This window comes from Zophobas morio, unplaced genomic scaffold, assembly GCF_036711695.1.
Source record: "Zophobas morio isolate AGI-343-1 ecotype UQ-CSIRO unplaced genomic scaffold, CSIRO_AGI_Zmor_V1 ptg000002l, whole genome shotgun sequence".
Taxonomy (NCBI): Eukaryota; Metazoa; Arthropoda; class Insecta; order Coleoptera; family Tenebrionidae; genus Zophobas; species Zophobas morio.
This window is the reverse complement of record NW_026972107.1, coordinates 18,904,708-18,930,665: the sequence shown is the minus strand read 5'-3', so window position 1 is coordinate 18,930,665 and position 25,958 is coordinate 18,904,708. Positions and strand designations below refer to the sequence as shown.

The following is a 25,958-nucleotide window of genomic DNA, read 5'->3' as shown; positions in this document are numbered from 1 at the left end:
TGTTCCGAAATAATTTCAACCAGTTTTAATAATTCTAATGAAATCTAATTCCACTTCTTCAAACCGGGAAGCGCTAATGGCTAAAGAATAGTTAAATCCAACAGTACTTTCTATAAACCGCAACACCAATTTCAATTACGAAATAATTTCAACCCAACAACTTCTAGGAATTCGTGTGAATCTGCAATTCAGTTTTCAAAATTCCAAACAATTAAGTAATATACCAACAATTCTATAAGTAATTCTTCCTGCAGAAATAGAACTTAAAAATATAACAATAATTGCGGAAAATCCTTAAAAAATTCCCGTGAATTTCAAAGAATTCCAGTAATTCCAGTGTATTTTATTTTTACTTCTTTTACTTTAGTCTCCCCTTTCCGTCTGCCTGTCTGTCATCTGTAACGATTTTTATATTTTTTAAAAATGGAAACTACTGACCCGAGGTAGATAGTAAAAGGCTAACCAACATTTTTCTAATCATCCTCACCACCAACATGACTTCTGTACTTGTTGTTTATGAATCCGTCTTCAGATTTTCCTCGAGGTATCTGAATTTTGGCAAAAAAATCCAAATTGTACAGCAACCGTTTATACTAGTATATGCTCAATTCGCGCAAGGTTATTCCTTAACATATGAAATGATGTTGGTCAAAACATTTACAAATTTCAAACTCATTAATGCAGGCTTACTTTATCAATGAATTCATGCTTTTGGAGCAATTATTAATCCGTTTGGTATCAAGGTGTTGGAAATTCCATATCCAATCATTTTTAGCAGGTACCTGGGGTTGTGAGAGGTGGGGGTGTGTCCCACCCACCCCATTTAGTCGGTACCGGTACACACAATTTGTAGCTAAGAGTTCTGGAATAAATCCCAAGTACAACGGTCGCACTGTTCATTTTGGTCCTTCGAAGTAATTCCTAATAATCACAAACACAAGGGTTGACAACGAATCACACATTTTAAACCAAATATAAACAAGTGTGTTTTCGTAACATAATGCGTTGGAATTAGTCGCGGGTATAGATGATTAAAGTATGAAATACTAACGTATTCAGAAAAACAAGCTCAACAAGAATCTCTAAAAAATATACCTATATAGAGTGCCATTAAGAAAAAACTGAGATGTCGTAGAAAAACAAAAAAATATTATAGGATGATAAAACACATTTATAGGATGTCATTTAGCTTCTTACACTATATTACTTATCTAGATTTATTTTAATGCTTACATGTTAATCTATTTTTGTTAATTTTTCAAAGAAACTGGACTTGTTGGACTGTAATTTAGGGGCGAGGGAATCTTGTTGAAATAACTTTCAATCAGTTTTTATGGGAGTATTTTTGCAAAAATTTCTGGTGGAAATGTTGCAGTAATTTGTTTTCAGAATTAATTTCAATTGACGACTATTTTTCCTTTTTAATTGAAGATAGTGTGAAAAAAACTGTCATCACATTTTTTTTGGAAAGTGAACAAGTGTCAGGGGCCACGAACGAGTAGCCAACCGTTCAATATATGTTTTAAAATTAGTTTAGTGTGTTTTTTTATTTTAGAACATTTAAATGTATAACTGGCTTTAAAAGTGAAGAGAATTATCAAAATCTATAAATACATTAAAAGAGATTAATCAGGTTTGGGTTTTATTTTTGTACGGCTATCTAAATAGCCCAGTTGTCTTTCATTAAAAACCTGCTATCCGGCGTCCGTTTTTGGCGAAAACGCGTTTGTCGAGTACGTTTGGGTGCCACCGTTATACACTGTTGTAGGCACGCGTAATTTATTAATTTCGTGGGATAACGAAGCGACTTGACGTCCGTGAACAGGTTCGAGCTCCTCGTCTATGATCCAGTCAATGCCCTGGTATATTATTTAATTCCAAGTTATTCAGTATTTAAATTATCTGACAAGTGCAGTTTGTTTCTCATGGTTTTCCTATTTTTAAACAATTTAAAGCTTATTCAATCTGCATACATTTGTAGTCCAGGCCATTTATTGTCCGTTTGAAATTGAAATGGTCCGAGTTTATTCCACTATAGATGCCATAAAAATTGATATTTACGACGGCGCATCTTGTTAACTAACGTGCTTGCTATGGCAAGCTAGATTAATCATAAATGTTAATCTCAATTTTACAAATTATGTGCAATAAAATATGGACGAGGCAGTGTCCTCGCCATATCGGGATATGTGCTCGTTAAACGCGAAAATCCATAAGAATTATCGCACCAAGGAGAAAAACTAATCATGCCAGCAGTAATAATAATTAAATAATTTGCAATACAAGCGGCGGCTGCTATTTATATGGCCAGCTGGAAGTCGGAATCGACGTATAAATAGTACACAAAGTCCTAACGTATTGATTAGTTAAGTGCATCTTTGCCGGTGGAACAGCGCATCGCGGAACGGAGTTACCTGTGATGTAATCCGCAGGTCCTCCCAGATTATTACTAATAAAATTCGAGGAATTTTCAAACTAATCATAAAAATAATCTTTGGACATGGTCAGCGGAAAATAAACAGAAAGAACATGTGTTTAGCCCATCTTTCAAAAATCCAATACTCTCCCTAATTATAGATTAACTGCAAAGTGCGTACGTATCTATCACGTCACTATCGTTATTTTTGATATTAACCCCTCTATATTTACTCCGGCGATCTATTAAAACATACTAGCAGTTCTATTTAAAAGTGAGAATCTCGAATTTGGTGCCAATCACTGACGTCTTGTAGTTGTTGTTTACTCATCGTGCGGAGATTTCCTGATGGACGAATTTTTCTCAAGCTCAGCACCTCAAAATTACACGATAATTTTTTTCAGCGCCCGTAAAGAGGTTGATGTAGAAGGTATGTCACTGGAATGACACTTCCAGCGGAAGGTTCTTATAACTTTTAACAGCTGTGTGCTCCATTCATGTGCTCTGTTGGCGTTTAAAATTAGAATGCAGTCGATGTGTATCAAAGATATTTCAAATTTAGTAATCCATATCCATAACACGGGGCGAAAATGGTTAATTTTTTAGATTTATGTTCTTCGCCACGCTTCTTTCGCTCCTCTAAACATAGAACAAAACCTGAAGTGCCATCTATAAATACCATGTAAAATGATACTCTTCTGTTTTTTAAAACCGCCGCTAAAAATACATTGAACTTGACCAGCTTACTTTGATGACGTACGATCAAGCACGTCATGAACGGGGGGGATTTATCAGGGGGACGTGTCGTGGTGATTGATCACTTCTTCATTAGTCACGGTGTTCTTAAAGGACGTCCAGTGTCAACAATAAGACAAATTGAACGAAGCGCTCAATCGGAACACAGCATGTGTTAAAATCCCGGTTACAACCCGAACCTAATTAACAATTACCATTTTTAATTTGATGGTGTCTCCTCCATCTGGTGCAAAGACAAAACTCCCAAACAGGGGACGATCGATCTGTCTGAAGTAAAAATAACGGGGGCACTTGTAGAATAATTAAGATCGGATATTTCTCCCAATTAAAATCGTCCGATTTTAATAGCGTTCAAATAGTCAAGTGGCCGGCGTATGAAAGACTCTATTGTTCGGAATAAACAAACGACTGCTCTTATAAAATAATGCGCACTTGCCTCGATAATATGTTCCGCTGGGCGTATGATTCGATTCACTGAGTTGCATGGGACGCTTTTTTAAAAGCACAAACTTCACGGAAATGGAGGTTTTCAAAGCGCGCACAAAGCCCGCATTGTTCCACCGATGAAAAAAGGAACAATAAACGGATTTTGTTCAGAAAAATGTTCGGACGCGAGTTTTCAAACATAAGAGGAGGCTCGGAGCGAACAATGCGCGATCGGTGCTGCCACCTGTACGACACGCACTCAACCTCTACGGACGTGCAGGTTTCTGTAACCTATAATTTATTCCACTTTTTTTTAATGTTTGTGTTTACGCTTATGTAATAGTATTATAAGCGATCAATGCACTTTCTTCTCTTTATCTTTTCTGTTGTGCCGCTATTAATAATGCGGCTATAAATTCCGAAGAATGCGGCTGAGGTTTTATTCACAATGTTCAATGCACTCCCGAAAAGTTGTTGTGTTTTATATTTATAAATAAAACCGTTTAAATTATAAATAACAACCATTGATATATGTATGTAGTGAACTATTTACTACCGCTGCTAATAATACTAGGACGTTTAAATCAACCAAGAGCCACATACAGATTAATTAACTAGATAAACTTGTGCGAAAACTATTTCTCATAAAAATAAGAACCTGCCAGATATTGTTTTAAAGATAGCCACACGTTTTAAATTTGTATTCAAACCATAATATTAAGTGTCATATCGAATTTAAAAATGTGTTTGAAAGAAGTTAAAAAAATATGTAAAACTATTTAAACCGAATTCTTTTCTTTTGAATCATAGGCAATATCGTTGGGCACGGGCGCCCATGGAGGGATAGAGGGGGCACGCCCCCCCCCCCTTCCAGAATTTTGCATCAATTTCCTAATAAAAGCGAAGCAACGAATAAATGCACGTAATCAATGACTCGGTTTGTGCATTTTACAGTTAAGTTGTCACTGTTAATTTAAGAGAGAAGAGGAGTCCCTACGATTGGCGCATATGATTTTCAAGACATTTTCAGAATGTTAATATCTCCATTATTAACAGACTTATTGTTATGAAATTTTAAACATAACCTGTCCATAAAAGAGCAGCTTTTTATTTGTTTAAACAATTTATCATAATCTTTTTTTCCCATTTTGGTGAAATTTTTCATTGCGTATTTTTAAAAATAGATATCTCAGTTACTTGTGGAAATTTCGGAATGCGGTTTTCACCACTGTTTTTAGCTTACAGAACTCTAGACACTACCCAAGAAATATTATTGACTCTTTTTATCGTAAATGAGATACGGTAAAATCAGATTTTGGTAAAAAATTAGCTTTTACTGTGTCTCATTTCGGACAAGGCAAGTCGATAATATTTTTTGGTTTAAGCTGTAAATAGTGGCGAAAACCACGTTCCGAAATTTCCGTAAACAATAACTGAGATATTGATTTTTAAAAATACGTGATGAGAAATTTGACCAGCATTTAAAAACATAATGATGCTAAGTTTATTAACACCCTATATCCCGGTTGGGAGTACATATTTTACAAAAATTTAAGGGTCCCCCCCCCCCCGCGGAAGTGTTTTCTAATGTCGGTATGCGTTGTGCTCAGAAAGAAAGGATGGATATTTTATGGTGTCGTCTATGAGTAATTTTATAATAATTTTTTAAATTATATTTTTCTGAATAAATGTGGATACAATGTGAGAAAGTTGTAACAATACTTAGAAACACCAAAATAAAGGAGCGGCACAATGGTTACTCCTTTAGTGAGGTTTTATGAACATAAAGTGGCACTATCAGACATTTCCGCTCACCGTAGTCGATAGGAACTTTTCGTAATTTGTGATATCTTAACCGATACAGATAATTCATCGTTGGAACAAGAATTACGCAAACGCTAGAAAGGCGATATAAAAGTTTCAAATGAGATGATTTATACAGTGCTTACATAATGACTTTACGCTTGCAACCATTCCTAGTTGTAATTGCTACTACTCCATATACAATGTCCATACTTATCTTATAACGGGTGATCAAAAAGTTTTCAGATTAGAGTTGGCCATGGAAATAGTTTAATCAAAGACATGACAAATATTTCCAAGGCCACCTAATAAGCACCACTAATCTGCGAACTTTTTGATCACCCTTTATTTAAAAAAGCTAAAGCAAAGAAAAAGATAAAAAAATTAATAAAGCTTCACTAAATTGACGCCTGTGAATCTTACACAATAAAATTCGCAAGGATGATCTTTAAAATAATTATTATATGCAGGGTTCCAATGAAAATGGTACAGTTCCTATCTATGTTTCCATAAATAAAAACTATTCTAAAAATCTGTTTTTACCGGAGAAACTCAACTCCAGTCCAGGTCGGGTGTTCACTAATCCGACATCTTAAATCCGGTCCGCGGTCAGCTTCGTTCCTTGGGTATGACATTAACTCTGGTCCGCTAAATATCTACCTGACTTTAATTACACTTATTTCGCGCGTGAACACATACAATTCCTTTTGGATTCGTGAACGAAGTACCTAAAAAGCAGTTAAAAATGTTTGACGTACCAAAAATTGTCAAAGTTTCCAAGACCCTACGTTTAAAATGTTCGCAGTTAAGTCCCCTGGTGTTTTATTTTTGGATAAATTTAAAGGAATCTGGTGTTTTGTTGCTGCATGAACATGAAAAAAAATCTTTTAAGCTTTTTGCGTTTTATTTTTTACGAATTTTAAAAAGTCTTGAGTGCCACAGTGTTTTTCTTTTAATTCAAGAGAGCCCTGGAGATTTTTTCTGTAAATTATTTAAAATAATTTTGGGGGACTTTGGTGTTCTATTTTTGGAAAATTTTGACCTGACCTGTTTTTGAGTTAATTTTGAGACCCTGTTTTTTTTTTTGAAAAATTTAAAACAATCTTAAGGTTCTAGGTATCTCTGTTTGGAAAGAATTTGAAAGCGCTTTGGAGCCTCTAGTGGATTTTCTTATTATAAATGATTTAATTAAATTTCTTAGAGGGTACGTCGTTTTCCAAAATCAACTTTATTTTAGCAAATAACTAAAACTTCACTTATTGCACGTCTACTGTCTGACTTAGTTAGGTTCCACGTTTGTGTCTATTTACATGGTTTTTAAAATTGGAATTTAAAAAAGGGACAGCTTAAATTTATACAAGTTGACAATAGGCACTCTTGTCATTTTAGACCAGAATTACGGTGAGGGATTAAGGCACTCCAGGTACCATTGTATCAAATATAACCTTGTACCGGAGTTCATCGCCCGTTTTTACAGTAGCAACAGCAGAATCTTCCAGAACGTGTAACATGTAAGAACCCCCAGCAACCATCCCCCTCCCGTTTGCATTTCATTACATACGAAATAATGAACATATGAAAATTTATGACATACGCCTTCTTAAATGAGCACAAACAACTTCTCCCAATCTAATTTTAACCACTTTGCTTTTCAAAACGACATCTTTAACCCGCCCCCCGTTCTTAACTGTATCATTCTCATTACTTATACATACTGAGGGTGTGATTTTACGACATAGAGCATATGCATACGTCATATCTGTGGCAAGAGACGTGTCGCGAACCTTATGCTCTCGCTAATTGAGTGTATTGGAACAATGGATGAGCACCCTCGGCGGTTGTTTCATCACCCTGTGTGCTCCTCGATGCGTGAGAGGTTCAAAGGGTCTAATGCTTGATCCTCCGGTTGTGATTTTAATGCGCATTATTTCGGCACAGCGGAATATATCTGATTATCGCTTTTTAGCTGACACAATGCCGTCAGATGCGATTTCCGCGTTGGCGTAAACAAACCGGAGGGGTTGCTCCTGTCCGCCTTCTCCTCGATCGTGGGGCAATTGAACGTCGTAATTGGTAATCAGTGGTGGCGTGGAGACCGCGACACGTGTCGCAAACAAGTGCCCACGTGATGAATACCTACCCCTTTGAGTCGCCCCCTCCTATGCCGTCCCTGATCGCTTGTGTATTATGTTATTTTAGGATTTAACAAGGGTTGCTACTTGACATCAAAGTGGGACATCTTGGCAGAGCGCACACTCAATAATAGTAATAATAATGATGGTAATAATGATGATGATAATCAATATTGCCAATTTTTCTGTGGAAAAACTGACTTGATGATGTACGCTTTTCATGCTTCTTTACTTTTAATTTAACATTACACAAAAAAATAAATAAATAAAACTTAAAAATCAGAATAAATTTTTATCTACTATAACTTCTGAAGTACCACAAGGGTCTGTTCTAGGTCCCCTACTGTTTTTACTTTTTATAAATGGCCAAAATTGTGAATTAGATTTTAACAAACTGTTTTACGCTGACGGCTTATTTCGTAGTAAAATTAACCATTCCAAAGACCGCTTGTTCTTATAACGTATGTAAGTTATGCAGACTATATTGACAACGAAAGTGTGCTCTGATCTAGTACATAATTTACATTAATGCAATTAAAGGAATTGGAAAAGTCCAACGGTGGTTTCCAAAATTTTTATTTTTGGCCATCATGGTAATACCCGCCAAGAAATTTCGGCTGCTTTTTAGACACTAGATTTGTTTTATCTATTGCATTTGTCTACAAATTACACACTTCATAGTCTATACTGAACTTGTATGAGATCTGTAGGTACTATAGACTGTAGTAAAAATCCTGTAACCTTCTGTTATTCATTTTAGAAATTTTAAGGTTTCTATGTGGAAAAGTGATAGCAGGGCTGGTAGGATGAAAACATGTTGGGGAATAAATATTAGACTCTAATTCGAAAAACAAACTCAAATACATATCAAAAAAAAGTTTGTAGGTTAGCAAAGTTTTTTCATATATATAAGACCAGCACTAGAATATGCATGGTGTATTAGAAATCCTACTCTATTGCTGTCGTACAAGGCCTGTAAATTAGTGTAATCACCAAAACGAATATCAAACAGTGGGAGAAAAGGTCAGAAAACTTTGGAGAAAAACAGATGACGTCGACCGAAATCTCAAAAAATCAAAACAGATACGATACGAATGACACGTGTCGCAAACAAGTGCCCACGTGATGAGTACCTACCCCTTTGACTCCCCTCCCCCGTACTCGGTGATCGTTTGTGTATTATGTTATTTTAGGATTTAACAAGGGTTTCTACTTGACATCAAAGGGGGAGCACTCGGCAAACAGCACACAGTCAATATTTGATGTGTACAAATATGCGGCGGTCATATCGCACACGTTTATTAAAAGCATGCGCTTTGTGGAGCTGATTATCATAAGTAAATAAACGGAAATCAGGTGATTAATCAAAGGATTTTTTGAGATGATTGGCATGGCGCTGAGCAAATAATGATTAATTTAATTAGGGTTGCGGCGAAATGAATTGAAACAATCAGAATGACGCTGGATGCGAAGTAAATAAAGGGATAAACGACCGCCAACCCTAAACGTGAAGTTAATTACCCCGAACAGTGGTTGGTTCATGACTTTGCGGCCCATAAATCATAATTCATATGCAGGGGTTGGATGAATACAATACGTTGTGTTCACCCCACTCGATGTCTTCACGCCTCGCTCTGCCACCATTCAAGGATTTATTGATTAAGCCAAACAAATTGTGCCGAAATTATTTTACTGTTGTGCTAGATGAAAAGGGGGAACATTCACAGCGTCGGTGAAAAGCACTTTTTCAAAGCTGGAATATAATTAATAGTTAACAACAATTTAATGTGGATATGCAACGACTTCATTACTACAGTTGGAATCTGAGGTTTAATCACCACATAGAAGATATATTATATAATGTTTGGATAATAACATTCCGTTTTGATTTTAAAGAATTCTTCACATTGAAAATTTTTCTTTAAAATTGTCAACAAATGATCAAGTTAGAATTATGATGACGTTGTTATTTTTGGCTTTAAAAAATACGTAAGATAAAATAAAATACGTTCTTTTGTGGATACCACACTGTTTCTACCAAACCGCAGCTGTAAACAATTACAACTATCACTATAAAACTTTAAGCGATCTGTTTGATTTAATGATTGCTTTGTTCTTAAAAAATGTTGGCACATAAGTTGGCACGCTTTGGTAATTAGTTATAAAGTGTTTACTGACTTCACCAATGTTAAGTTTTTTTCCTGTTATTTGTTCTTTATTTACTCAGCTAACGAAAATCTAAAATTTTATTGCTACAGAGTTAAGTAAAGCAATGTTTCTGATTTTCGGAAAATTAATTATCTTTCATTCTTTAGATGTTTTAACAAATAACTGCTTCCTTGATATCTTCTGTTGTTTGCTACACTTTATCGTAGCACAAGATTTTTTTCCTTTTTATTGCTACAGTGCGATGTGTGTATTTCTAGTGACATTAACTAGCAATCTTCCTCCGTTTTAAAATTTTTCTTTTTTTTTCCAAAAATAGAAATGTTTAAAGCAAACGTCAAGGACTGGTTAATAAATCAGAAATGTATAAGCATAATATTTGATAAACTTTTAGTAGGATTTACTTAACGTGACGTCATCAGATTGTTGATGGGGGTGATCCGACAAATTTGACGTCGGTTTTTGTTGACCATATCATACTTTGTAACCGCAAAATTGTTATTTAATATGTGCGTTCTTACTAATGGAATTTCTCTTTGGTTTTCAATTCTCTCCAAGATAATGGAGCTACTTTTTTGGTTTGTAATCACATTATTAGTGTAGAACCATTCGAAGTAACTACAACTGGCTTGAAGGAAAATGAGCTTGTGAGTGTAGAAAAATGACTCGATGTTCCTCGTTAAAAAGTGTAATTTGTGTAAGTTTTAAAGCCGCGCCTAGCTAATGATAGTTGATGTGGTGCTTCTAAATATAATCTAAGTTAGTAGAAGCTGTCGTTGAAAAAGTTATATGACATCCCCGGGAACATGGTAGAATGTCCCATTTGTTTTGTTTTATAAAACTGGGAGATTACTATCCAGATTAGTGTACACAAGAGTGCTAATAACTTTTATACGAAAGCACCTCGTCTAGCTGAAGCCGTAATCCCTTCACCATCCTACTCCGCAGCATTATAGCTCCTGCATTGTAGGTTGACATGACAAATCCCCAGGGAACAGCCTGTCTAAGGCTTATATTCCTTGTCACATCCACACTCTATTCTGGATTATTTCTTTTTATAACGCCGCAGGGCGTCACACCCGATCTTCGTCTCGTGCTCCGCGGTTCTTGCACATTTTCGTTTCGTCGGGCCGCTTAAATCAAGTGACCACTCGACATTGTTTATTATGGAACAATCGAGTCGCATTAGAGCCAACTCGAATATTCCATTTCTCCCAACAAATAAACCTGCCCAGAGTTATGGACTGGGAACCGTGATCCGGCCGTTAGTTGGGACTGATTTACGGTGTTTACCCGTGTGAGTGATGGCCCGCGAGAAACAACAGCCTTCACGTGTTACATAAATCCAGCAAGAGGCTGGAAAGTGCCTGGCACGACGCTGCTTTACGACGGTCTCGATCCTATTCAGATTTACTCGCACGGACGGCTTTAATCATTCACCATGTCGGTCTTTCTTCTTCTTCTCTTCTTGCGACGAAACGCTGGCGCCCGATGCGGGGCCTCCGCTCCGGCGCCCGAGGGGGCTCCTTCGCCGCCGTCAAGCCTGGTTAACAACAACGGCAGGACGAACAATATTAGTTTCAGTGGCGGCGTTAGAAGGCGTGTCGCATGTCAAGCGTGAAATTCCCAACGACAAGGCGCGTGCATCTTCTCCACGGGGATACGCAAGCTTTCGCCAGGAAAGACGTCCTCAGGGATTACACACAAACTAATCAGAATTTTCCTCCTGCCGCACTCGATGCCGAGATGCGATGACTCTATAGAACTGTCGAAGAGGCGATATTGTCGATTTATGTTATACATGTGGGTGGTTGTATTATTGGTTCTGATATTTTTATATCTTCGTCAAATTTACCATTAGTGTTACAGTAACGGGCACACCAATGGAGATATTTCAGTCAGGTCTGTTAACCGTTTACTAGAAAAATAAGTACTCCAGGGAAGTCTGAAATCGAGCTGCCAAAAATTGTCGTGATTATTAAGTTTGAGAATCTGCTGCCAGAATCGAAAAACATGCCTCGTGAAGCCCTATTTATTAACTTCAACTCTCATACTATTTATTTTATGCACATTCTTTCTTCTGGGTATCTTTTCTGTCTTTAAACTATCTGTCTTGGAGCGTTGTCCATTCAATTATCCTTCCCTGTCCCACTCAGTTGTATAGTGGTTAAGTCCACTACTATTAGTGATATGAAAACTCATCCTGTAGACTTGATGTCAGTCAGGGAAATTATGTATAAAATGAGCATCTAACTATTAAGTCGCTTCATGTTAGAGTTATGGAAGAGATACCGGACTTTAAAGTTGGACCCAAGACACTAAACACAAAAAAACCAAATTATACAAACGCCATTTCCTGGATGAAACATGGATATTTACTAACGGTAGTGTATGTAAAAAAATCTGTCAAATCTGCAATTAAAAAAAGGGGAGAAGGATGCAGATATATTGTAGTTCACGCTGGCATTAAACATGGATTTACTGGAGGTGCGTCTCTAATTTTCACGGCAAAAACTAAATCTGGCGACGATTATTATGATAACATGGACCAGGAAATTTTTGAAAAGTGATTTAAAGGGCAGTTAATATCCAATCTTTCGGAACCGTCTATTATTATAATGGATAATGCAACTTACCACAGTAGGCTTATGGTGTTTATTTTAGTTGTGATAAGTACACTATAGTTATATTTCTGCTCTATTTGTAGGAAGCAATTCCTCGAAAGAGTTGGACAAAGAAAAAAATTGTGGTATGGTTAAACACACAAAAAATAAAGATAAAGATCGGTCTTATTTTAGCAGGTACTAGCCCCGCCCACCCGCCCTTTCTTTTCTTAGAGGGTATCTCATTTGCCAAAATCAGTTTTATCTTAACAGGTACTAGCCCCGCCCACCCACCCTCTCTTTTCTTTCAAGGTCTCTCATTAGCCAAAATCAGTCTTATCTTAGCAGCTACTAGTTAGTTAGGCATTTCTAACACCTTTTCTGTCTAACCTTCTCTAGTTAGTAATTTGCCATTAACTATTCTCTTTCGAAAACATTGTTAACACTGCTTAGATACTTGACATCAAGCTCACAATATACTTACATCTAAAGCCGTATCTCTTATCCTCTTTTGTTCAAATTAATACCTTCGCGCACGCACATGGTGTACAAACTGAATAATCTAATTTTTATTTTGATGTTCCAACCTCAGTTCTGCGCAATATAATATATAAATATAACATTCCAACTGTTGTAGATTTTCCGATGTCTCATTTATGCAAAAGATGGAGAATCAAAAGCGAATTACAAGCTTACAATAAAGCAAATTGACTTTGGCCCTTCTGGCCATAAACCATTATGCTTCTAATACCTACCAGTATCGAACGGAAGCGAAATTTTAATAGAAGTAATAAAGTGGCTTTTATGCCAATGGCGGCTCGTCCATGGGATCAATTGGTCAATGACCCCAAAAAAAATAACCCCGCAGAAAATAGAAACTGGAAACAATATTTTTTTGTCAACATTACATTTTTTCTTAGTTGTGTATTCGTATATATTGTCACGACTGAGGTGTTCTAAGGGGTTGGTAGAGCGGGGTAAAAAAGCCCAGTTCGTGAGTTTACGTTATTTCTATTGATAATAATTCAAATACAATAAAACTACTTACTGTTTTGTTGGGAGAAACATGTCACAGGTTCTTTTTCTTTCTCTTGCCACAACCCAACTGCCGTCCACCCGCTCTCGTCAACCCCACGAAGCCCTTGCAGTGTCAGCAACTATCCCTACTGTCGGTATGTGTCGACACTCCATGGCCTCGATGGAATCATATCGCGAGCAGGGTGTTTGGCAATCCCATCGTAACTAGGTTACATATTTATGTGACTGTGACAATATTGTGTCATGGCATGAACGAAACATTCAACATCTAGATAATTCTCATTCGCGGTTCGTTGAGTCAGTTTAAATATTGACCTCACGCAGAAGAATACGAAGAGATTTCCTTTGAGTGGGAGTGAAATATACTTTTATGGCAAGAAGGACCAAACTCAACACCACAAATACAATGACAATAATCCTGTTGAACCCATCAATAAAATCTTGCACAAATTAGTGACAACACACTATTATGATGCTCACGTATAGACAGTCCAAAATAGACTTCACTAAATTTACTGAAGTTTTTCCGAAATTTCTTCAACGGCAAATTGTAAACGTTACCCAACATTCCCGAAAAAATTTAGTTCATACTTTAGTTCACATAGTAGAAATGATGTATTTTCTATAGGTACTATTATTTTTTGGCCTTCTAACTTGTTCTAGTACTTCTATTGATATTTTTACCTTCTCTTTTTCTTGACATCTTTATTTTCCAATTTCAAATCTTAAAATTTTTGCTTGCTATTATAATAGTGTTAGTTTGACAAATATCTGAATATATGGTTTTTTGGCGTTTCAAAAATATGGAATGCAGGTTTATTTTTGTATCTGATTTTTTCTCAGTCGATTTGCCTGTCGTTTGCCTATTACAATTATTTTCCATAATTTGTAAAACTATTGTTTTGAACAATGAAATTTATTTCCAAATTATGTAAAGATGGCAAAACGATTGCCAAAATTTGTATGGCTATTTTCGCCAAAGAATTGATGAGTCATTTCAAAGTATTGTGACGCAAATCTCACTTGAAACGTGCATTTTAACATGCTTCTTATTAGTGGTTTACTAATCTACTCCTATTTTTAACTGTACTCATACAGTTTATTCTAAAATAGAATTAAGTTTCGGACAATGAAAACTTAACTGTATTGACATCAGCAAAGCTCTTTATTTATTAATTTTAATATCTGCTTACAGCTCTATTTTCCAAAAACAAACTGGTCCACTGTAATTTTTACCTGCTAGATGACCTAAATTTGCTAGTTCACTAACATTTTGATACATTTCGCTTCCTTGAAATAAACTGACACTAACAGAGCTTACATGTGGGATGTAGTTAACAACACTAAAATCTAGAAGCGGCTAAATCTCGACTTTCGTAGTAAGGACCTAAGAAGAGCATGGCGTCACTCATGTTTATATCGTGTTTTAATGGTGCATTCGCCAAAATTATTGGTTGCGATGTTTAGTTACTATATGTAATTTAATAATTGAGATTAAATGCGTCTAACGCCATTTCTGTTCATTTATTGCAGCGTTTAGTAATTATTATTTAACATGATTATCGATTAGAGCAAGTGGTATTATTACAAAGTTCCGCTTGTAACTTTACGTAATTATCGAATTAATAATTGGCATTCTTCCAGCGGAAATAAGGTTATCCGTGTTATTATATTAAATGGAAAGCAAAACTTATAAATACGGTGCATTCAGTTTTTAAAACTGGGATAGGCACCATGGTCGAACTGCAGTCAAATGAAGCTATTATTTTAGTTTTCCGCTAATTATCTGTTTGAAAAATATCCAGCAGAACTGGAAAGCGAGGCTGCCAAAAGCTCCAGATTTCGACTCAATATATCACCATGTTCGTTAATAAAATCTTTTATGCTAAGACAAGATACAACCTTAATAACCAATTTAAAAAGAAATAAATCTCAAAGTGAACCGTTAAGTTAATCGTGACTAATAAATTTCCCTCTTGTATTGTTTTTTTAACACATCGACATAATTCACGTCAAATTTTTAGTAGATTTATGGGAAGAATGGACTCGCGCGTGTTGAGCGTTATTTTTGCTCTAGATGAAAATTAGTTCGATTTTCTTCACCAAAAGAAAGTCGTTACCAGCTAGTGACATATTTTATGACGGACAATATGAATCTATTTATACAACAAATTTTTCTTTAGTAAACAACGAATCTAAAATTAAAAGTACAAATTTACAGACGACAATATTCCTCACCAATAAACCGAACATTAAAAGATTCACAACGTCGCTCGACTGAAATAGTGAGTGGATTAATATTAATGGGACATTTGTTATATATTTTTTTCTGTTCGTTTCGAAATGCGCCTCCATAAATTTCCCAAACAATTTAATTTAATATGAAGATGCGTCGGAAAAATGTTTACAAAACCGGGATTTGACAGCGCGCTTCCAAAATAAAAGTTGCAAAGTCAGATAACAGAATGTTTCTTCTGGTGGCTTCGCGACTGGTCTTTGAGACATCAAAAAGCGTTGACGGCCGGCTGTCAAACTCGAGTAAGGGTTTCTTTGGGGATACGCGAGTGGTGAAAGTCGCATTCGAGCGATATTCTGTTTTATCTGCGTCTCAGGACGGACCACAAAAGGAATATGGGCGCTAAATAATGCAAAATCCGGCGGCGAAAGTAGGAAAATCAAAAGCATTATTATTAGATCGAAGCGCTGAAGGAATAATAAACAATAGTCGGAGGAAACAGAAGCGGAAATAATAAAAACGCCAACAAGAAGGCCAGATCGTAATAAATCCATGCATTATGATTTATTAGACAATAAAGCGACATTGTGGAAAATAGCAGGACCGGGCTTTGAATGCGTTCACGTATTTGTTCAGGCCGGCTTCGAAATTATGCATCTGTTTATACAGTTCGGTTATATTAACTCGCGCAGCTTATGAAACTGTTTATTGCCGCAGCATGAAGAAATTGTAAACCGATGCCCCCGCACGATTTATTAAAGGTTCCATTGTCGCAACACGGACGCAACGCCGACATTAAGGCGCGATTACACCAGTCCTTTGTTAGAAGGACCATCCGGAAGGTAATAAATCTTGACGAACCCCTTTAGAGCTTTTACATTTATTTCGATCACTTCTACCTAATTTGTGTAAAAATTATAGGTAAACTGCCAAATTTTCTCTAGCTGCATTCAAACTGTATTTAGAATTTCAAATAACAGAAGAGCTCAGTTTTTATTAAAAAATTTGAATAACAAAAAAAAGTGTAGTGACACTCTGTTATGTTGTAAACGAAGACTATTAAGTTCACATAAGTTTATGTCTGTGTAATTGGAAAAGTGTTACGTGTTTTTAGAATTAAAAGAGCTTTGAAACCTCTTATCAAGATGGCCTGGTGGCTATATCGAAATCAGATTTTTTTAATTAGCATCGTAAAAAGAATTAAAAGAAAAACCGTTTGTATTTGTAACAAAAAACTGTAATAAGCAATTAACATGTTAAAATAAATTTTACACGAAGCTCATAAAATTTTCGGCGTTAATAAAAATAAAGTGTTCTATTTTTAAAAACCGCAACTGTGTCGAATAGAAATTTCTGTGATTTTTTGGCGTGTCCGGTAGGGAGCGGATCGCTGTAGTCGCGCCTTAACTAAAGCGGCACAATGCGACGTTCCTCATTAAATCGGTGTATTGTTTTCGCGAAATCTCTGCGCTACATCTGTTCAACACATGTCGGTCGCAGGGGGCGTCGCTTTCCGTGCTGCCTACTTGATTTAAAACAGATCTTTTCCGTAACAATAATCTATTGTCCGCGACGGTCCAGCGGCCCCCAAAATGTCCCTGGATCATCAGCTAATGAATAAAATATTCACGTAACAATGCAGATCAAAGCGTGCTTAGACCGTTCCCTTCCATTAAGATCACTGCCGAAGATACTGTCCAAACAAGCCTTTATAATGTCAGTCGGGGGCATAAAACAAATGAAAACGACCTTTGAATGTGTGCACATTCAAAGAGCTTTTTGTGGCTCGCCTCTGCAACAAAGTCGATGGATCTGATTGAATTTTTTCCACGGCCGTTATTATTATTTTTAAAAAGTTGGGAAAACAAACGTGTTTATTTTAGACGGTCTTTGATACACTCTGCTGCTTTATTGTTTTAAGAGTTAATATGTAGCGAGGACCCGCAGTTTATATTTCCCAACTAAATCGAATATTTCCATTAGACTTATGTTGATGTACTTTTCGGGAACTTTGATCTCTCTACACTTCATTGGCGTACTTTATTCTTTATCGTTTTCCTGAATCATTATAAACTCTCTCTGTTTCACGTCTATTCACAGTTGACGTCTGCACCAATTTTATGTGTCCCACGTGTATATACAAAGACATCGACTCTATTTTTTCTGTTCCACCGAAACTCTTTGTTAACACTCTACTGTGCTTCCATCAAACGGAAACGTCGGGTTAATTGGAGGATCACTGATCGGATTTGTTGTTTACATTTTCAGCGATTTGTTCACCAGTCTAAACAAAGGCAACTTGACAAATCCAAATGTCTAATGCCACCTCTCCTATTCGTTACACACGAACTCACAAGAATACTCCTATTACATTAGTCTATTCAAGCGCAAATTGAAAGATTCAAATCATGCTTGATTTGCGAAGTGTACGTAATTAAATCTTGAATTTATTCATCCTAACTCACATTTACTATATAAACATGTAAATCTGTACCAAACACCTCATAATTTAATGAAAACATGTTAGTACACACCACCTGACTTTTGTCGAAATCCGATATTTATCAAAAATTATGGTTATTAATTTTTTACATCATCCCAATACTCCAATCTTCCATTTAATAAAAGCCATCGAGCTCCGTGTTTGTTCGAAATTTATGTTGCCTACTTGTTTCGTGAACTCTTTATTCTACTTGAGGAATTTTGGCTCTCTAACTTTAGAATAATATCGAATTACAAAATATCAGTCCAACGGGACCAGAACAATAACAATATATCCTGTCACTTCGCCCCAATACAACAATCTCCCAAGAATTCGAATCGTAGGAAGAACGAAATTTTTGTAATCGCTCCTAACGTGTAGAAGACTAGAGTTTTCAGTTTTGCGTTATATCAAGTTGCATGCGAGTCGGTTATGTAAATGTTAAAACGCTCAGGAATTACGTGATAGTCTTACTTATTAACCATAAACGCTTAAACGATCTAACATAACATCAAAGGCCGTTTCTGAACGCCAGAACAACAACACAACAAAAAGCAATTCCTGTGGAGATGATCGACCTCCTGCAATATTCTCAACACCACCCGTTCTTGTTCTTGGCTGGTCGAGTAATTAACACGCACCGGAAGTGATATATCATGTCGTAATAATGACCGACACCAGAATATCTGCCTGCTGTCCCCTTGATGCTCTTATTCTCAATCTTCTGCCAACGCCTCCAGAAATATGCGGGGATGTGTCCACATTTTTTCACCTCCTGAATGACAGTCGTTTGACCTAGTCAGGGTAATGTGGAGATGTCGTCGACATTTGTTCGCAATGTAAACCGTAAAAGCTGCGGCAACAATAAGAGTCAGGATAGTTTATTTTACGAGAGCAAGATGTGAGAGCTTTCAATATTTATGATGACTGTTTAATTCGCTTGAAGATTCTGAAATGTGCACTATGTATGAGAACTGCAGTGAATGGAAGATAAAATTGGCCGCTTGCCGACGTATATTTAGTAGCCGTAGGCGGCTTGGCAACCTGCGAATATTTGGAAAAAAGAAACATGGAGAATATAACAGATGAACAATTCTTAAATGTATCTTTGTGCCCTTATTCCCCCTCCCAGAGGAGTTTTGACACTCCGCCGCTCATTAATCTTAAACTATTATTGTTTCTCTACCATTCTATACAAACCGTTCCAAAACTATCTAACCCGTAAACATCTTCCTTGCAGCCCCCCGGTGCCAGCCAACTGGTCAATGAAACGCACAAGCAGCTGGAGTTCCAAAGGAGGCAGCAGGAGCAAATGCTGCAGCAGCAACAAAAACTGCAGGAAATTCAAGGCCAAATCACCGCCCAATATGCAGCCAGCGGTGTCAGCCCCCAAGGGCTCATGTTCTTGCCATTCTTGGAGCAACTGCGCGGATTGCAGCCTCCAAAATCACTCGCCAATCACGTAAGCAACTCCTCCAACAATCCAAAACTTGTCTAACGAAACCTCTTGCAGATGCTTCCACCTCACCAAGTCCCCAGTTGGATCTCTGCGACAGCCCATCTTGCCCATATGTCTGCCACGACGGAAAAGAGGTCACCGACGCCCCAACGGACACCGTCGCCGCAACCGCCGCCCTCAGATCCTGATGCCCCCTTGAATTTGTCAAAACCCAAATCATCGAGTTCGGGATCTGCAGGATCGAGTCCACAGAGCGCGCCTGCAGGGTTGCAGACTTTCAATGACCAACCGGTGGCCGCCACCGCCCCCAAACTACTACCTCCCAGTTTAGTGATGCCAAGGGCGTTTTTGCCCTATGCAGGATTGCCGCCGCAGTTTAGTCCTTTACCTCCCAGTGTCGACAGGAGTAAGCAGGGCAAAGACGATAAACAACCGCACTTTCCCATGCACATGTATGGGCTGCCAGCGCCGCCACACATGGGAGGGAGGCCCAAGGAAGATGGAGGGATCAAGGATGAAACGGACTTTATGGCAGCGTGTCACAGTAAGTGTCGCAAGCTTTCAGAAAGTAGAGAATTGTCGTGTATGGGTTTATGTAAGCAAAAATTGTTTCTGTTGACGCACCAAATTTAATATAGTATAGGTGAATTACGGTACCTTATCTATTCGGTTCTTTCTAATTCTAAACGTCAGTTGACTATATTTCCGTGCTGACAGTGATGTAACATTCATGATCTCTTTCACTGATATTAAAGGATATAGAAGAAAGAGATTGGGTCCTGGGTCAGGACCTTTCGGTATCTGAAAAATTACTTATAATAGAGTTAAATGCAGTCCCAGTGCCATTATAATACTTACTGCAATAGGTAGTGTCAAAAATATTTAAAAACAGATAAACGAAAACACTATATATCTACTTCTTGCCCTTCAGGATATTTTAAGCATTTTATAATTAATATGCACCCAATGTTCAAAATAAAACATACATCCCACAGCGAATAATTTTTAAATGATTTGTAATAAAAACAATGCAACATATTTTTTTCTGCAAGACTTTACGACATGCGGTTTATTCAAAGCAAAGTGATAAGAAATGAACCATTCAATAATGACACAATTCCAGACAACAACAGAAAAGCATGATAATTTCCAAATGCATTCATAAAAACCTTTTGACGATAAGCCAGCACAAATTCCAATATTTCTGTCCATATATGAAATAATTGGAAATTACTTAATTAATATGGATACATATATACTTTGAACTGTACTGAAGCCAATAAAAAATACATGGACCTTCATAAAGTATGCAGCTGTATATAAACAAGTATTTTCGGAAAAATTTCGTCTGAATTTGTTTTATTTTAATATGTTGTTTCCAGTTTTTGGCGATTAAATCAAATCAACTTTGCCCTTTCTCGCTGTTTGTAATTATCCAGTAAACAAAGTAAGAGTAAACAATGGAAAATACAATTAGTAAACATAAAGATAACTAATATAAAAAACTCAATTTAAACTATTGAATGAATTTATACAAAATTTCAAATTTCGCGGAGAACCAGTATGGGACGTGTGTTTGTCTGTTTTATGTTTACTGTCTGCCTATTGTCAGTTCATCTCTCTTCTGTCTGCATGTAGTCTGCCTTTCTGTCTGTTATGTACGCTTGCAGTCATCTATCTTCTGTAGTCTGTCAATCTCGTCTGTATCTCTTTAGTCTATCTATCTGTGTGTATCGAACCTTTGTCTGCCTCTATGTCTGATTGTCTGTCTGTCTGTCTATTGTGTGTTTGCTGTCTTGTCAGTACATCTGCCGTAGGTCTATATGTTATTTGCCTATCTATTGTCTGCCTATCGTCTATCCGTTTACTTGTAGTGCATCTCTGTTGTCTCCTTCTGTATGTGGATCGTCTATCTTCCTCTCTGGGTGTATGTTATGTTGGTCAGTCTCTCTAACTTCCTGTTTTTCAGTTTTTCCGTCTTCTGTTATCTGTCAATCTATCATCTCGCTATGTGTCGTCTGTTTTTCGTTTGTCATTTATTTATCTACTTGAATTTCTTAGACAAATAATCCTCAAAACTACCAAAAAATTTAGTTGAAATTTAACTGTACCTCAAGACTATAATGAAGATAATAAAACTATAACCAAAATTTATCGCTTCCGACAAATTAACGATGTCATCTCAAAATATTCGTAAGAAATTAAGAATGAAGAAGAATCCTTACTTACTTCAGTAAGTAAATTTCATGTTGTATGTCTAATGTACTTGTGATTTGTTCCGAGTCTACGTTTATCTTACTTTGGATTGCCATAAAAAAAATCAATTTAGACCATCACAAAGTTCTCAAAGTTAGATAGATTTCTTCAAAGCTTTAGTAAAACGTTAACTAAAATTCATCCCCTTTGAAAACTTGGCCGTTTCTTTTTTTTTCTTTTATGCTATGACTGATACTATCTATGTTGATAATGTCTTCACAAAATAAGAATATGCACGTCTTTATTTAATAATGATAAAATGAGATTGATAATATTTAGAACATACTGTTCGATTGTGGCTTAATAATTTTAGTCCTCTGTTTTGAAGAGACAAGCTCATTCCAATCAAACTAATTTCTACGTGATATTCTTTAGATGTATAAACATAAACGCTTGAACTTAAGCTTGTTGTTAGTGCTGAGAGTACGTTTTTTCCCGTTGTTGATCTGATTTAAATATATTTTACATTGTCCGTTGATGGGAGCGCTAACTTTTACTTTATAGAAGTTACCACGAAAACGAAAATTGCTAAATCAAATTTTATATTTTTTTAAATAAGCGGGATTTGTTGGATTATATATACTTCAAGGGCGAGTGAACTGCGTCGAAATAACCTTCGGCCATTTTTTTTTATTTAGGAAAACGTTCATTAATCTCCCAGAAACTTTGGACCCCTAATGTTGTTTGATTAGAAAGTAATAAATTCATATATAAAAAATGAATGGTCATTTCATAAAGAAAACCTTCATAAACTTCTGCTGACAAATGCTCTTGTTGCGTTCTTAACAAAAGAACTACTGAAAGCACAGAAAAGATCGCCATAACATGGTTTAAACCCAAATTTGGGAATAGAGATAACCTGTGATCTTTCTAATTCGTGGTTTATTACTTACCCCACAAAATAGGCAAAGACACAAATTATGGCAGAATACGGGCTCCTATTTTGTCCTTACACTTTTTTCGAAAAATTTTCCTAAGGACAGTCATAATGTCGACAAAAAGAAATACCCTAAAGACACGCCATAATGGAGAAATGGCTTATGGAACATTTTTTCAACGAGTGATTTTCATGCAGAACCTATGGAATATAGCACAAAAATTCCGAAAGCACTTTCCGACTGTTTTTATGAAATGAAGAACTAAAATAGTTAGCATTTTCATTATTTAGTTAGAAACTTCAAAAATACGTTATAACTACCGCAAGGGTTTGATGAGTACGTAGCTGCTTTACGCAGGCTTGTTGTTATGTATATATATTACGCACGTTGTGCGAAACATTTTTCTTCTAAATCTAATAAGCAGCCCATAAGTACCATTAACCAACTGACCTTACTTGTGTTTCCAGTGTGGGGAGGTCCCGACCCAAGCTTCAAAATCGACGATAACTCCGAAAAAGCAAAAATCATCAGACAACAAGCCAAACGCGACAATGAAAACAAACCCCATATAAAACGTCCAATGAACGCTTTCATGGTATGGGCTAAAGACGAACGACGGAAAATACTAAAAGCCTGTCCCGACATGCACAACTCGAACATATCTAAAATTCTGGGCGCCCGCTGGAAAGCCATGTCGAACGCCGAGAAGCAACCGTACTACGAAGAACAATCCCGTTTGTCGAAACTGCACATGGAGAAACACCCAGACTACCGATACCGACCTCGGCCGAAGAGGACCTGCATTGTGGACGGCAAGAAGATGCGCATCTCGGAGTACAAGATGCTGATGCGCCAAAGAAGGCAAGAGATGAGGCAGCTTTGGTGCAGAGATGGCACGGGCGACATGAACTTCTCGCTGTCTTCCAACTCGGACTTATCTTCGGCGACGGCGACGGCGGGCCGACCCAGCGTGTCGCCGCCCCTGGGCCTGATGAACGGCGCGGGGCCCAGCTCCGAGGGCTTTTACTACCCACATGACAGCGCGTCGCCCGACGCCCTCAACTTCTCGCAGGAGCACGCGTCCATGGCTTACGACTCGAGTCCCAGGAACGAGGACGAATGAGCCTGGCCAAACAGGGAAAGCTCTTTCCCTTGGTACTGAATCTGGCCCTTCGGAACGAGAAACGAGTCTTGCGGGCGGAACCCAGTGTACAAATCTTGAGACGTTTGTAAAAAGGCAACTGTAATTCTTCGTGCCATCGAATGTGAAGCGACCTTACGCCCAGGAGACTATTCGATTAACTTAAAGTTGGTGTTGTAGTTGTATTGTTATGTAGATATATTACTCTAGATCTTCAAGTTATTTATTACACTAGTTTTTAATGTTTTCTCTTTGTTTTTATTTTGTAAATTCATGTAAAGTTTTATACATAGTTTACACATTGCATTGTCGAGAATCAGCTTTACTTTTTATCCATTTTTGTTTTTAAGTTTTATTTGTTATCACTTTTACAATTCTAGTCTTCTCATTATTTTAACTTTAGCTTTAAAAAGGCAAATTATTATTGATTTTGGTACAAATTTATTTCGTGTCATAATAAGAGGACTAGAGTTTGACAAAATCTTTAAATTAAAGTGCAATGTACCTATCATAAAATAGATTTGTTCTCAACTGTTGATGTTTATATATTTTAATATAAGAGCCAGTACTTTAAGTAATTATTATTTATTTTCAACAGTTTTTGTACTTGTACAGTGACTCAATTATATGTTACGGTTAGTATACACAATTATGTACTTAGACATAAAAGTTATCTGTCATATGCATAACATTACGTAATTCAGAAAAGGTCAAAGTAGTACTATGTTAAGCCGAAAATTTGGTATTTGCAGGTCATGAATCATATATCCGATGACCAATAAAGCAATTTCACTCGACCTACCATCATTTTCAATCATAATTGTACATTACATGCAGGTTACGACACGTTGCAAATACACATTTTCCTTTTTTTTTTAACAATGGAAATTTATTTATGCACATGCAAGGTCACTGCAGCTCGTTCGCTATCAAAGAAAGTTCATTGAATCGTGAATCCTAAATGAAAACTACCATCATCGGAACTTGCGTGCCCATGAATAAAACATTTTTGAGCAATTACGAAACAATTTGTAGCCAATATTGTGCCCATAAACAAGCTTTATTTATTGCGATTTATTTAACAAAAAGTCACCACAGATTATTACCTAATTGCTCAGAACCGTACATGAGACGTGTTATTGTTTTCTTTTTTTTTTAACTTACATACTTAAAATGTGATACCTGTAATTAGGTATAGTGTAAATTGTAGTATTTACTCGATTAGGTATGCACGACAATTTATGAGAGAGATACGAGTGTAGTGCATTTAAAATATTCCATAATGCATCATAGGGCTAGTGAGTGTTTGTAACAATACCATTCTCAATGTAAAATTATTGTAAGTCATATATCGCATCAAATGATTACAACTGAAATGTCTACTAGGAAATAGGCTCACTGTTCTTTTCTGTGCCAAATTCGAATAAATAAACTATAAACTGTAGTAAAATTTCTCGATTTCTTATTTCGAACTACCACAAGTGCTTCCCTATGCAATACAAAGCTCATGTACAACATGTCACCGATATAAATAAGCATAATGACGTTAACGAGTGGACAAGAAGGACTGAGTAATGGTGTTGAGTACACATGTAAACGATAAATCACTTACTCCAGGAAGCTGCATTTATGACGTATTATAATTAAGTCAGTTACCGTCTTCGCAAAACTACCCCTCCTGCGTATGGGTAGTAAGTTAAGCATGGTGGACTTGACAAACCTAGAGCTGTGATCTTCAGTAATTCAACTAGTATTTTCACTTACTTTTTAACCAAATACAAACATTCAACTCGTGCCCACTATAAAATTGGGAGTCATAGTAGAAGAAACAGAGAAACGATTACAAAACCATCCAGTTTCGAACAAAAATCTTCTTCGATCTCTCTGTGTACGATAACGTTTGTTATCTCTATAACACACGAAAATACAGCATATATTACAAAAATTATCGACATGTTTCGCCAACCAAGTGAGCATTATCTAGGCAATACCCCAATACTATAACCTAAATGGGAAATATGAAATATAACTAGGCTAGTTTATATTCTGTCTACCCTACTCCTCATCCCTGACTCCACAAAAGGGCTACGAAAATGTTGAGGGGACTTGGTATTAAGGTTGATTATACATCCGACAGTTTTCAAAGTCTTCTTAGAAACCCTAATG

General features: G+C 36.7%; 1 protein-coding gene across 3 annotated transcripts in view; it reads left to right on the top strand.

Annotated features, from left to right (window-relative positions):
• LOC135129870 (transcription factor SOX-13) overlaps positions 1 to 25,242 on the top strand; it is a 226,760-nt gene extending 201,518 nt beyond the window's left edge. For all 3 annotated transcript variants that reach the window (XM_064057149.1, XM_064057142.1, XM_064057156.1), the window contains 3 exons: positions 19,299 to 19,520; positions 19,572 to 20,061; positions 23,119 to 25,242. In XM_064057149.1, coding sequence (XP_063913219.1) covers positions 19,299 to 19,520; positions 19,572 to 20,061; positions 23,119 to 23,774 — 1,368 coding nt within the window. In that variant the 3' untranslated portion in view covers positions 23,775 to 25,242. The remainder of the gene's footprint in view (positions 1 to 19,298; positions 19,521 to 19,571; positions 20,062 to 23,118) is intronic.
• Positions 25,243 to 25,958: the final 716 nt, after the last annotated feature.